At 59.2% G+C, this 12,036-nt stretch overlaps 4 protein-coding genes across 4 annotated transcripts; 2 read left to right on the top strand and 2 right to left on the bottom strand.

Annotated features, from left to right (window-relative positions):
• Positions 1 to 3: 3 nt before the first annotated feature.
• On the bottom strand, positions 4 to 1,385 carry VDAG_01540 (glycerol-3-phosphate O-acyltransferase; the record flags this gene model as incomplete). The annotated part of the gene is made up of 2 exons (XM_009650426.1): positions 4 to 1,074; positions 1,158 to 1,385. Coding segments are annotated over 2 exons (1,299 nt in total), but the record flags the coding sequence as incomplete, so codon positions are not given.
• A 2,253-nt stretch (positions 1,386 to 3,638) lies between these two features.
• VDAG_01539 (lysyl-tRNA synthetase) lies at positions 3,639 to 6,134 on the top strand (the record flags this gene model as incomplete). Its single annotated transcript, XM_009650425.1, has 9 exons — positions 3,639 to 3,996; positions 4,073 to 4,340; positions 4,400 to 4,544; positions 4,744 to 4,786; positions 4,900 to 4,980; positions 5,036 to 5,109; positions 5,163 to 5,358; positions 5,454 to 5,821; positions 5,910 to 6,134. 9 exons carry the CDS (start codon positions 3,639 to 3,641, stop codon positions 6,132 to 6,134), a joined length of 1,758 nt encoding a protein of 585 aa, XP_009648720.1.
• A 379-nt stretch (positions 6,135 to 6,513) lies between these two features.
• Positions 6,514 to 8,027, bottom strand: VDAG_01538 (cytochrome c oxidase assembly protein COX15; the record flags this gene model as incomplete). The annotated part of the gene is made up of 2 exons (XM_009650424.1): positions 6,514 to 7,594; positions 7,669 to 8,027. 2 exons carry the CDS (start codon positions 8,025 to 8,027, stop codon positions 6,514 to 6,516), a joined length of 1,440 nt encoding a protein of 479 aa, XP_009648719.1.
• Positions 8,028 to 8,441: 414 nt separating this feature from the next.
• On the top strand, positions 8,442 to 11,294 carry VDAG_01537 (small nucleolar ribonucleoprotein complex subunit Utp14; the record flags this gene model as incomplete). The annotated part of the gene is made up of 5 exons (XM_009650423.1): positions 8,442 to 8,935; positions 9,012 to 9,070; positions 9,157 to 10,207; positions 10,267 to 10,993; positions 11,112 to 11,294. 5 exons carry the CDS (start codon positions 8,442 to 8,444, stop codon positions 11,292 to 11,294), a joined length of 2,514 nt encoding a protein of 837 aa, XP_009648718.1.
• Positions 11,295 to 12,036: the final 742 nt, after the last annotated feature.

The raw sequence follows: 12,036 nt of genomic DNA, 5'->3' as shown, positions 1-12,036 counted from the left end.
GTCAAGAATGACCTTGGGCGTCGACATTTTGCCGTACTGCACCTGGTGGTCGCGCAGGTTGACGTAGCGCAGCTGCCGGTTGTACTCCTTGACCGCCTTGGACAGGTGCACGATGCGCTCGTCATCCTTGTACCGCTCGTAGCCCAGCGCCAGCCGCCGGTTGAGCTCAATGACCACCGGCAGCGGCAGCTTCTTGCCCGTGGGGTTGTAGAGCCGCCGCGCCGCCTGGATGAGCATGAGCGTGTCGTAGTCGGGTGTCGAGACGGTGACGGCGCTGAGAATCTGGTGCGTCGTGTCGAGGAGCTCGCCAATCGCCTCGCGCCTCTGGTTGTTGCGGTACATGTCGACGATGCGCTTCGGGATCTCGTACGGCGCGCCAAACTCAATGACAGCCCGCGACCGGAACTTGTGCGCGTGGAAGTAGTTCATGCCGACCGGCACAATCTTGAGCCCAATGTCGGGGTCCTCGGCGAGGGCGCCCAGCGCCATGATGGCGAGGCCGGCCTTGAGCGGCAGGAGCTCCGTCCTGTCGTGGCTGCCGCCCTCGGGGAAGATGCCGACGCAGCCGCCGTGTCCCAGGCGGTTGAAGACGGCCTCGTACACCTTGGTCTGGTCGACCTTGGGCGCGAGCTTGTACTTTGTGCCCTGAAACTCCTCCGAGAGGCCGCTGCCGGCACCGTCGTCACGGCCCGTGAGCTGGCGCATGGGAATCTTGCCCTTGAACGCGCGCTTGATGCGGATCTCTTCGGGGCTGATGATCTCGGCAATGTCAATGCTGGCGCCCGTGTGGCCCTTGGTCGAGGGCAGGAACAGCATGCCGCCGACCTCGCCCTCGCCCTCGCCAAACTTTGTGCCGACGCCGCGAATCAGCGTCGGGTCGTTGTCGGGGTCGGGCAGGTAGATGGTGCCGGAGCCAGGCTTCGCGGCATCCTGAGGTCGGCCGACAGGCACGGAACCGACCTGGCGCGAGCCCCAGCCGATGAAGCCGTGAACTGATTTCTGGGCGATAAGCAGGCTCACGCGGCGGCCGGCCTCGTTGCGTAGGGTTCGGTAAAGGACGAGGGCGTCGACGAACTGGGGAAGCAGAAACATGTCAGCAGAAAGCGTCGAGAGTATAGGCATCGTCTCGTCGTTGGAAGGGGGGGAAAGCGACGAACCTGGTTGGCATGCGGTGCGGCGACGAAGAGCACGGGACCGGTCCGCGGAACCTTCCACGTGCCTCGGGGGTGGACCTCGCGGAAGAAGAGGTCGACCAGCACGCCCATTACCCAGAGGAAGAGGTCGTATTTCCACGGCACCATGGGATACAGCTCCTTGGGCCTCTTCTTCGATATGCGGCCCGTGGACGGCGCCGCCGCGGCGGCGTGACCAGGCTGGTCGCTCATGGTGGGCGAAGGTCTCGAATGACGCAATCTCTGCGCACGAACAGAGGGGGGGGGGTATATATGTGTGTGTGTATTTCTCGAGCGAGCAAAAAGTATATAAAGCCGTGGAGATGAAGCAAGATATGTTCAGCCCGTCATGTCGTTGCGATAGCAAGGCCAAGCAAATGAGGTATCTGGAGGACCACGCGACGGAAAGGGGAGGGGGCACGGGGTATCAAATAGGCAAGAAGACGTGTGTCGGGGTTGTCCAGAGGAAAGAGGTAAAACGTCGTGGACGTGCGGCAACGCGAGCACACATACAGCCGAGCAGCACAGAAGCAGATGATGTTGGGGATCTGCGTGATCAATCGGCGACTGTCCGAGCTGCCGGCGGTGGTGGTGGTGGTGGTGGTGGGATGTAGACGACAGGTTTTCGAGGCTGGCCGTGTCGGTTCACGTTGATACTAATGGGCTGGATGGATTGGATGGATGAGCACCTCACACTCGGGAAGGTCAGCACCAAAAAAGCGCCTTAAACCGGAACAGGGCATGGGCAAGATGGGGCAGGCAGCGAGCCCACGGATCGACGGGGTGCGGACCGTGACGTCCCATTGGAGCAGCCCCGCGGAGCACCCAAAAAGACCCCGGAAACCCCCACACAGGGCCCGAGCACCCGCTAAGCCCACTGAACCGAACCGAGCCAGCAGTGAAGACGACCCCTCCCAAGCTTCCCTGCCCCCTAAAGCTCCGAACCTGACAGAGAAAACCCTGAGGGAGGAAGGGCTCCAGAATCACATGAAAGAATAGAAGGCTGGCTCGTCTTTTGCCGCTTCTTCTGCCTTGCCTTTCTTGGAGCCTCATCTTACTGCTCCACTCGCGTTTATATCAAGAAAATTCAAGATCTGAGGCCGGATGTAGCCGCGGCCATGTCTGACATTCCCTTGACGATTCTTTTGGCCAGACCCATCGAGCAGGTCTTTTTGGAAGGCCTCGCAGGGAGGGTCAGGACCTCGAATGATTCGGCCCCCTCAGTGCGCCCCCCCCCCCCCCCTCTGACGCATCGTACATGCGGTGGCACGACGCCAATGCCATGCGCGACCTCATTGTTGGCTACGAGCTGGCTCGGTCCCAATTCTCTTGATAGGCTCAGGCGTTGGCTCAACAAGAACAAAACATGGCTGCAAGCGACACTGGACGCGGGGGCGGAAGCATGTACAATAATAAGACACGAGAGATTGGGCATCATCCCTGTGGGGTGTGGTGTCTCATCGAAGCTGATTCTGTCTTCCATCATTCCCGACGGCGGGACTCGGCCATGTCATGTCAGCCTTGATGTCTCACGCTGATGTCTGTGGGCAACGTCGTCTGTGGGCCGAATGTCCTTGTCATTGCATGTGCCGTCTGCACTTCTGTACGAGACAGGAGCAGGATGACGAGTGTTGGTGGAGGCTGCAGCTTTCCTCGCTGAATTATGTGCTTGTATGCAAAGGCCGTCTCGGCGCAGCAGTGGTGCGAGCAAGGTGGAGAGACGCAGCATGTTGCAGACAGGTGTTTGTACGTACGTATTGCGATGGCAAGGCACGATGAATACATGTACAATGATATGCTTTCTCGTCGCATTGAACCAAAGTCATTGTTTCACCACCAACATTCATCATTTGCTATATTCCGTGGGACCTACCTCTACAGGTATCATCTAGTGGAGACCAAGCACTATCTACACATTTCACATCTGAACACTTGGTTTTTTTATTTTATTCTTCTTCTCAAATTATTTCTTGCATCATGGTCTATGAATCGGACCTCAGTGCAAACCGCCGATTCGAGATGACGTCCCTCAGACCTTGCCTCCAGGGAGGTAGGTGAGGTACCTGGGCAACTGGGCAGGTACCTACCTACCTAGGTAAGGTAGGTATGTAAGTGACGAAGGCTTCCAGCAAAAGCCCCACCTCTATCGATAGCTACAGTGCGCAGCGGCCGTGCTCATCTGCCCCTCGTTCCGCTGCTCGACTGCCCCTCGTTGCTTGGCCCTCGGTGAGTCAGGGTCAAACAGTCACAAATTACCCCGCCGCGACACAATATCGTCCAACGGCACCGCACTCGGGGGCTTCGAAATTTTTGTCCGATATCACAGCACGCCGCACGCCGCACGCCGCACGCGACACGCAATCAACCCCCCTTCCCCGGATCGCTCTTCGCCAGGCCATCCGCACGACAAGAAGTTCATTCAGCATCGTCGCCATTGGCACTTGATTGCAAACGACCCCTCCAAACATGGCCGACTCGAGCGCCCCCGCCCCCGCCCCGCCCACCGAGGCCGTCGCCAACATGCACCTCGACAGCGTCACCGGCGAGATGGTTTCCAAGAGCGAGCTCAAGAAGAGGCAGAAGAACCGCGAGAGGGACGCCAAGAAGGCTGAGAAGGCCGCTGCCGCCCCTCCCAAGCCCGTCGCCGCCAAGAAGGACAACGCCGAGGCTGACGAGAAGGCCCTCGACCCGCGCCAGTACTTTGAGATTCGCTCGCGCGCCATCAACAAGTGCGCATCGCCCCCATCCTTGTCAACATCTGAGCTTCGCTTGCTGACCAGTCCAGGCTGCGCGAGAACAAGTCTCCCGACCCTTACCCCCACAAGTTCCACGGCAAGCTTGACCTCTCCCTGGGCCATGGCCATTTTCTCTTCACAACCTTGCTGACCTCTGACCCAAAGTCGACTATGACGTCCGCAAGTTCACCACCGATTTCGGCCACCTCAAGTCCGGCGAGCACAACAAGGACAAGATCCTCCGCGTCGGCGCCCGTATCTACAACAAGCGCGCCTCGGGCTCCAAGCTCGTATTCTACGATGTCCGCGTCGAGGGCGTCAAGGTCCAGGTCATGTGCCAGGCCCAGGAGGTCACCGGCGACGTCTCGTTCGACGACCAGCACCTGCACCTTCGCCGCGGTGACATCATTGGCATCGTCGGCTACCCCGGAAGGTCAGTAGCCATATCTCTCTTGGGGGTTCCCAGACGCCATCGCTAACCCCCGCATCCAGGACAGCGCCCAAGTCCAAGCTCGAGAAGGGCGAGGAGGGCGAGCTCTCCATCTTCGCGACCGAGATCAAGCTCCTGACGCCCTGCCTGCACAACCTGCCCGACGAGTACTACGGTCTCAAGGACCAGGAGGAGCGTTTCCGCAAGGTATGCGCGCCTTCGAACCGTTGCTGCAGGGCCAATCGCTGACGAGGAACAGAGGTATCTCGATCTCATGATGAACGACCGCAGCCGCAACACCCTCATCACAAGATCCAAGATGGTCACTTACATTCGTCGCTACCTCGACGAGAGGGTCAGTATCACTGCGATTACCATGCCGAATGCATTGCTCATTCGTTCCTAGGACTTTGTCGAAGTCGAGACCCCCCAGATGAACGCCATTGCTGGTGGCGCGACTGCCAAGCCCTTCATCACCTACCACAACGAGCTCGACATGACCATGTTCATGCGTGAGTCCTAGCTGCTCTACACAATGTTACAGTGTCTGACTTTTGCCCAGGTATCGCCCCCGAGCTGTACCTCAAGGAGCTTGTCGTCGGTGGCCTGAACCGCGTCTACGAGATTGGACGTCAATTCAGGAGTAGGTGCCCGTGACCACACAGCATAATGGGCCGAATGACTGACTTGTGTCGCAGATGAGGGCCTTGACCTCACCCACAACCCCGAGTTCACCACTTGCGAGTTCTACGAGGCGTACGCCGATGTCTACGTGCGTTTGCTTCGCTCTCGTCTCGCGCGACCCAATGCTAACGCGGTGGACAGGACCTGATGAACACAACCGAGGACCTTGTCAGCGGCCTCGTCAAGCACCTCACCGGCGGCTACAAGACCCAGTTCCACACGCAGACCGGCGAGGTCTACGAGGTCAACTGGGAGAAGCCCTGGAAGCGCTTCGAGATGATTCCCGAGCTCGAGAAGCAGACGGGCGAGAAGTTCCCACCCTCGGACCAGCTGCACAGTGCGTTCCCCATTTCGCTCTTCTTCTCCTACTCCTTTTCCCTTTCCCTCTTCTTTCCGTTAGGACCATCAGTGTCCGACTAACACACGCCCCAGCCGCCGAGACAAACGAGTTCCTGCGCGGCGTCCTCAAGAAGATGAAGCTCGACTGCTCGCCCCCGCTCACCAACGCCCGCATGATCGACAAGCTCGTCGGCGAGTACATCGAGGAGCAGTGCGTCAGCCCCAGCTTCATCTTTGGCCACCCGCAGGTCATGTCGCCCCTGGCCAAGTACCACCGCTCCATGCCCGGCCTGTGCGAGCGCTTCGAGGCCTTTGTCTGCAAGAAGGAGATTGTCAACGCGTACACCGAGTTGAACGACCCCTTTGACCAGAGGCTGCGCTTCGAGGAGCAGGCCCGCCAGAAGGACCAGGGCGACGACGAGGCGCAGATGATTGACGAGAACTTCTGCATGTCTCTCGAGGTACGTTGAGCGCCGTGCTCCCGTCATGCGCAATGCGACGCAGCATGCGGAGACATAAGAAAGAAGGAATGGGGCTAACGCCGCGCAGTACGGTCTCCCCCCCACCGCCGGCTGGGGCATGGGCATCGACCGCATGGTCATGTTCCTAACCGACCACTACACCATCCGCGAGGTCCTCGCCTTCCCCTTCATGAAGGACGACACGCAGAAGCCCCAGCCGAAGCTCGCCGCCGAGGAGGTCGGCATCGAGCCCCTGCCCGTCGAGGGCATCGGTACGTCACCCGCAGCGTCTTGGCGCAATCATATGCCATGACTATTCATGACCGTTTCGTGACTAACGACAATGCCTCAGCCCACAAATAAACAAACCTCTCCCCGGCAAGCATCAACAAGAGAGCAAAGTTTGCATGACAATCGAAGATATCGTGCTGAACGATTTGAAAAAAGAAATGGGAATAGTATTCAAGCCTCGAAACAGGCCCTCTTTGAAATTAAGAAAAGGTCAAAAGATGTCTAGAGAGTTGAGGTGTTCTACACTGGATACGGCGGTTGAGGGTTTTTGGTAGACCGGAAATGAAACGCCTATTTTTGGGGGGGTGATGACCCTATCTACAATGTGGTATTACATGCTTATACATGATGCGTTCTCGTGCTGTTTCGTTACAAATCCTGCGAGTATCCAGGGGGTGTGTTCATGGCTTCTTGGGCACCTGCACCTTGAGCTTCCGCTCGAGCATGGCGAGCGTGGACTTGGGGACACGCAGGCGGTGTCCGAGGATGAGGACGCCCGTCAGCAGCGCCAGGCTGCCGGCCTGGTGGGCCGAGGCGAGGGGGATGGGGACCATGTAGATGAGGGTGCTGATGCCGAGGGCGGCTTGCAGGCAGACGAGGTGGACGACGCCGAGCATGCCCTTCTTGGCGTCCTTGGGCAGGGCGGCGCCGACGCGGCCGCGGCGCGAGTACGCGAAGAGCGTGAGGATGGTGGTGAAGGTGGTCATGGCAAGGATGCGGTGGTCGAGCTGGACGGTGCTGGGGTTCTCAAGCATGTTGCGCCACCAGAGGTCCGAGCCGTCGGCCTTGCGCGAGTAGAACTTATCCCAGAGCTCCGCCTGGGGCGGCGTCAGGCCGAGGCCCATCTTGGGAAACTCGTTGTAGATGAGACCGGCATCGAGACCGGCGACGAGGGCGCCCGACATGGCCGTCGTGAAGACAAGGGCGGTCAGGCCGTAGATGGAACGGCGGAACGGCGTGATGGCAGCGTGTTTAAGGACGTGCAGGGACTTGACGGCGGCAACGGGGTCAGCCGTCAGCTTGCGCGTGCGCAGGATGGTCAGGGCCGTCAGGAGCATCCAGGAGTAGCAGGCAAAGGCGGTGCCGAGATGGGCCGTCAGGCGGTACTGGCTGACCCTGGGGTGCGAGCCAGGGGCAAAGAGGTCGTCCTTGAGGCCAGACTTGACCATCCACCAGCCGATGAAGCCTTGGAAGCCAATCAGCAGGGAAATGCCGAGCAGGTTGGCTGCCATGGGCTTAGAGACGCGGCGTCGTGCGACAAAGTAGAGGGCAGGCAGGACAAAGGTCATGCCGACGAGACGGCCCCAGACGCGGTGGCTCCATTCCATAAAGTAGATCTGCTTGAACTCGTCCATAGTCATGTGCGGGTTGAGGAGCGCAAATTCGGGCGAGGCGCGATACTTGTCGAACTCGGATTGCCAGTCTTCAAGGCTCGAGGGAGGCAGGGAGCCGGTGACGGGACGCCACTCGGTGATACTGAGACTGGAAGATGTTAGTTGTTGCCACGAAGCATAAGTTTTGATGCTACAGCTAGAGCAGAACGTGTTTAGACATACCCAGACTCGGTCAACCTCGTCAGACCACCCCAGACGACAAGACCAAAGACACTAACAGCGCTGCCCAGCAGCCAGATGGCGACCGGCTTGGAGGTCGTCTTTTCGGGGAAGGACTTGCTCGCAGCCTTTGCAGCCTCCTTCGCCACAGATGGCGCAGCCTGAACCTGCTCAGCAGCGGCATTGGCTGTGAAGCTCATAGATGGTGCCTTTGCGACGGCATACTGGCGACATCGTACGATGTTGATGATGCGTGATGGTGAGCGCAAGGGAATCTGCTGATGCTGGCATTGGCGGCAGACAATTGCTGGAGTCGACAGCCGAACGGCTAGTCGACGTAGGCCTGGGGCGAAAGACGCCATGTCGGCCAGCAATCGGGGTGGTGGTGAAAAGCTTCGACCTGAGGGTGCTCGGTGGGTGATGTTGAGGTACAAGTTCAAGGTGGGATGGAAAGTCGAGAGCGAGGCTCTGGACCCTAAATGATTCATTGGATGGGAAATCCAGATGCTCCGAGTGGACTCGGGACTTCGAGATCGGAGGGTACGTACCCGGTTTGCACCCTGTCAAGAGCCCATGTGGACCCCTACTCGTCCTGTCCAGCGACAGTGGTGCCACTTACAGGGGTCCCCCACTGTAAAATCCAGCTCACCGCTTTGCCCACCACGGCAGAATCAGAAAAAGTCCAAATTGTCAAGCAGGCAAGCACCTCCGAGCTTCAGTGGGCAAGGTGCCAATTGACGACAACTACACCCAACCTCACCAACTCGACCGACACAATGCCCGGACGACAGGCTCACGGAAGGCCGCTCATCTCTGCCAAGTCGGCGCCCAAGCCGCACAAGAAATCCAGCCAAAAGGTCCGCGCCCGGGCTCTCGACGCCTTTGGCATCGCCTCCGAACAGTTCCCCACAAAGGAGAAGAAGACACCACGGTTCCGTGAGATCAACGCCGATGTTGGGCGCAAGCACAGTCGCGAGGAAGATGACGAAGACGAAGACGACGAAGACGACGAGGACGAGGCCCAGTCGAGGAGGAAGCGCGTGAAGCCCTCGGCGGCCCCCGCTGGCGATGACGAGGAGGATGAATTCGGCAGCGACAGCGAGGGCAACGAGTGGCGATACGGTGTCGGCGCCGATGACGACTCGGAGCTTGACAGTGACGAGGCGTTTGGGGAAAGCGACGAGGAGGAGTTCCAGGGCTACACCTTTGGCAAGAGTTCGCAGAAGAAGACCAAGAAGACCAAGCAGGACCATTCTGACGATGACCACCCGTTCGACGACCCAGATGACTTCGACGCCGGAGACGATGGTGACGACCTCGGAGAAGACGCCATTGACCTGGCGCAGATGCTCGATATGGCGGAAGACGAGTCAGACGAAGAAGAGGAGGAGGGAGAATCTGATGAGTCTGATTCGGACCAAGACGATGCGTCCAGCCCACCATCATCCGACGAGGACGACGAGGGACAATGAAGATGTTGATTTAATGAAGATGTTGATTCTTCCAAGCTCGATGCTCTGCAAACCTTCATTTCTGGTTACGGCGGCGAAGACGGCAAGGAGGATGCTCCGGATGGATCAAAGCCCCGCCAGAAGATCAGCTTCAAGGACCTCGGTCTCGCGGGCGTCAAAGACCCGCAGATGAAGAAATCCATGAAGCTCATGTCCAAAGAGGAGAAAGAAGCCCGTCCAGGGGGCGCTAAGAAGCTTGCTATTCCACTCGGCAAGCGCCAGCAGGACAAGCTGAGCCGCGCTGTTGCGTACGAAAAGACAAATGAGACTCTCGATCGCTGGACCGACCGCGTGAAGCAGGATCGCCGCGCCGAGCATCTCGTCTTTCCCCTGCCCGAGAACGCGCAGGATGCAGGCCTCAACCACGACGAGCTGGCGCCCATAACGTCCAAGACGACAGGCAACGAGCTGGAGCAGACCATCATGAGCATCATGGAACAGAGCGGTCTGGCGCTGAACAAAGAGGAAGAGAAGCGCATCAAGGCCAAGGACAACCCGAGCGAGGGTCTCTCAAAGGAGGCGCTCCAGGAGCTCGTCAACCAGAAGCGCCAGGAGAAGGAGCTGCGCTCGCGCGAAGCCAAGCGCAACAAGCGCATCAAGAAGATCAAGAGTAAGGCGTATCACCGTGTGCACCGCCGGCAGCGCGAGCGCGATGAGCTCAAGCTCCACGAGGCCATGGCGGAGGCAGGCGAGATCGACTCGGAGGAGGAACGCGATGCGCAGGACCGCGCGCGCGCCCTCGAGCGTGTTGGTGCTCGTCACCGCGACAGCAGGTGGGCCAAGGCCGGAAACTCGAACAAGCGTGCTGTCTGGGATGACGACTACCGCTCCGGCCTCCACGACATGGCCCGTCGTGAGGAGGAGCTACGGCAGCGCAAAGAGGGCCGCGCAGGTAATGCTTCGGATGACGATGACGACGAATACTCTGACAGCGGCTCCGAGGACGGCAAGAACCGAGACCTCCTGGCTCAGCTCGACAGGGCGGAGAAGTACGATGATGATGAGCCCAAGTCTGCTCTCATGAAGATGAAGTTTATGCAGAAGGCCGAAGCTGAACCAAAAGGCCGAGAACGACGCCATGATTGCGCAGATCCGCAAGGACCTTGCCTCCGATGCCGAAGGACGTGTCCGACGAGGAGGTCGAGGAGATTGGCCGCAAAAAGTACGGTGGTGAACAGTCTTCCATCTCGGCGCCAGCCCTGACGGCTGCCCGCGAGAAGAAGCGTGCCGCCGCTGCGGCAGCCGCCGGGGAAGACAACGACGCTCCTTCAGGGAAAGCCTCCCGCCCCAGAGCCGACGCCGCATCCCTCAACATCGGCACCTCCATCACGGCCGACGGTACCGCCCTGAAGAGCGACGCCTGGTCCTCCAACGAACCCCGCCGCAAGAACAAGAAGCACGCGCCCGTCGTCGACACGATCAGCACGACCGACATCATCAAGGCCGGCTCCAAGCGCGTCTCAAAATCCACCAAGTCATCGGCGGCCGGTACCGAGATGGACGTCGACGGCGACGATGCGGACCTTCACCTGCCCCTCGCCATCCGCGACGTCGACCAGCTCGACCGCGCGTTCGCCGGCGACAATGTCGTGGAGCACTTTGCGGCCGAAAAGGCCGAGATGGAGACGGAGCAGGACGACAAGGTCATCGACGAGACGCTGCCGGGCTGGGGCAACTGGGTCGGCGACGGCGTGTCGGCGCGCGACAAGGCGCGGCACAAGGGCAAGGTGCTCCGCAAGGTCGAGGGCATCAAGAAGGCGAATCGCAAGGACGCCAAGCTCGAAAAGGTCATCATCAACGAGAAGCGGGTCAAGAATGTGAGTCCTTCCAGCTCCTCAGTCCTTCTAGCTCCTCAATCTCCCCAGTCCTTTCTCTCTCTATCCCCCCCATGCCTCTCTTGGTATCAGCCGCGAGCGCAGCTAACGAAAACTGCAGAACGACAAGTATCTCGCCTCGCAGCTCCCCCACCAGTTCGAGTCGCGCGCGCAGTACGAGCGCTCCCTGCGCCTGCCCATGGGCCCCGAGTGGCAGACCAAGGAGTCGTTCCAGGACGCGACGAAGCCGCGCGTGCTGGTCAAGCAGGGCATCATTGCGCCCATGCTGCGGCCGACGCGGTAAGGTCCGTGGGAAGATTTGCTGGCGGGTTGGAGCATGACGAGGACATGGCCAGATATGTCTGTTGCATCAAAAAGCGTCTTTTCTTCTTCTTCTTTTTGTTTTCGGGCATATGGGATCTACAATCTGCAATAGAATGCCCATAGAAGCGCACCGTATATAAATACATCTTCTCCACGCTGCCTCCGGGCAAGGTCATGCTGCAGGTGCACATGGAGGAGCGAGCCATGTGTGACGCCTTGCTAAGAAGTAGCAATTTGTGTGCTATATTGACGCGATCCGGGATGTCGCTTGCTTACCCGCATGCAACAATACTGTGTATGTGGCCATGAGCTCGCGGGCCAGCAGTCGGGGATAATGTCAGATGCGTCAACCCCTAGCTCGTTTCCTGCCCGGCGTCGATATCACATTGAGAGCTGCACCGGGCCGTTTCAGTTTCCTTTCCAAGCCTACCAACGCAGGAGATTTGTGTTCATGCAATCAACATGCCAGCACGACTCTCTGGCGCTTGTGCCCAGACTCGGCGAGCAACGACTCTCACAGGGACTCCTCAGCTCACAGATACTAGACGAGGTGACAAGCCCTCGACCGCATCGTCATTCTCCACGAAACAACAGTCACCACATTGTACGTCCGGCAGACTTCATCTTGCGAAATTGATCTTGTTGACTAGCATTACGTACGCAAAGCATCGCAAAGCAGCCGAGGACCCTGCCAATTGCAGGGTCACCATCTCCCTTTTTTT

The sequence above is a fragment of the Verticillium dahliae genome, genomic scaffold (assembly GCF_000150675.1).
Source record: "Verticillium dahliae VdLs.17 supercont1.2 genomic scaffold, whole genome shotgun sequence".
Taxonomy (NCBI): Eukaryota; Fungi; Ascomycota; class Sordariomycetes; order Glomerellales; family Plectosphaerellaceae; genus Verticillium; species Verticillium dahliae.
Note: the sequence above shows the minus strand (reverse complement) of the source record. Positions and strands in the feature narration are given on the sequence as shown.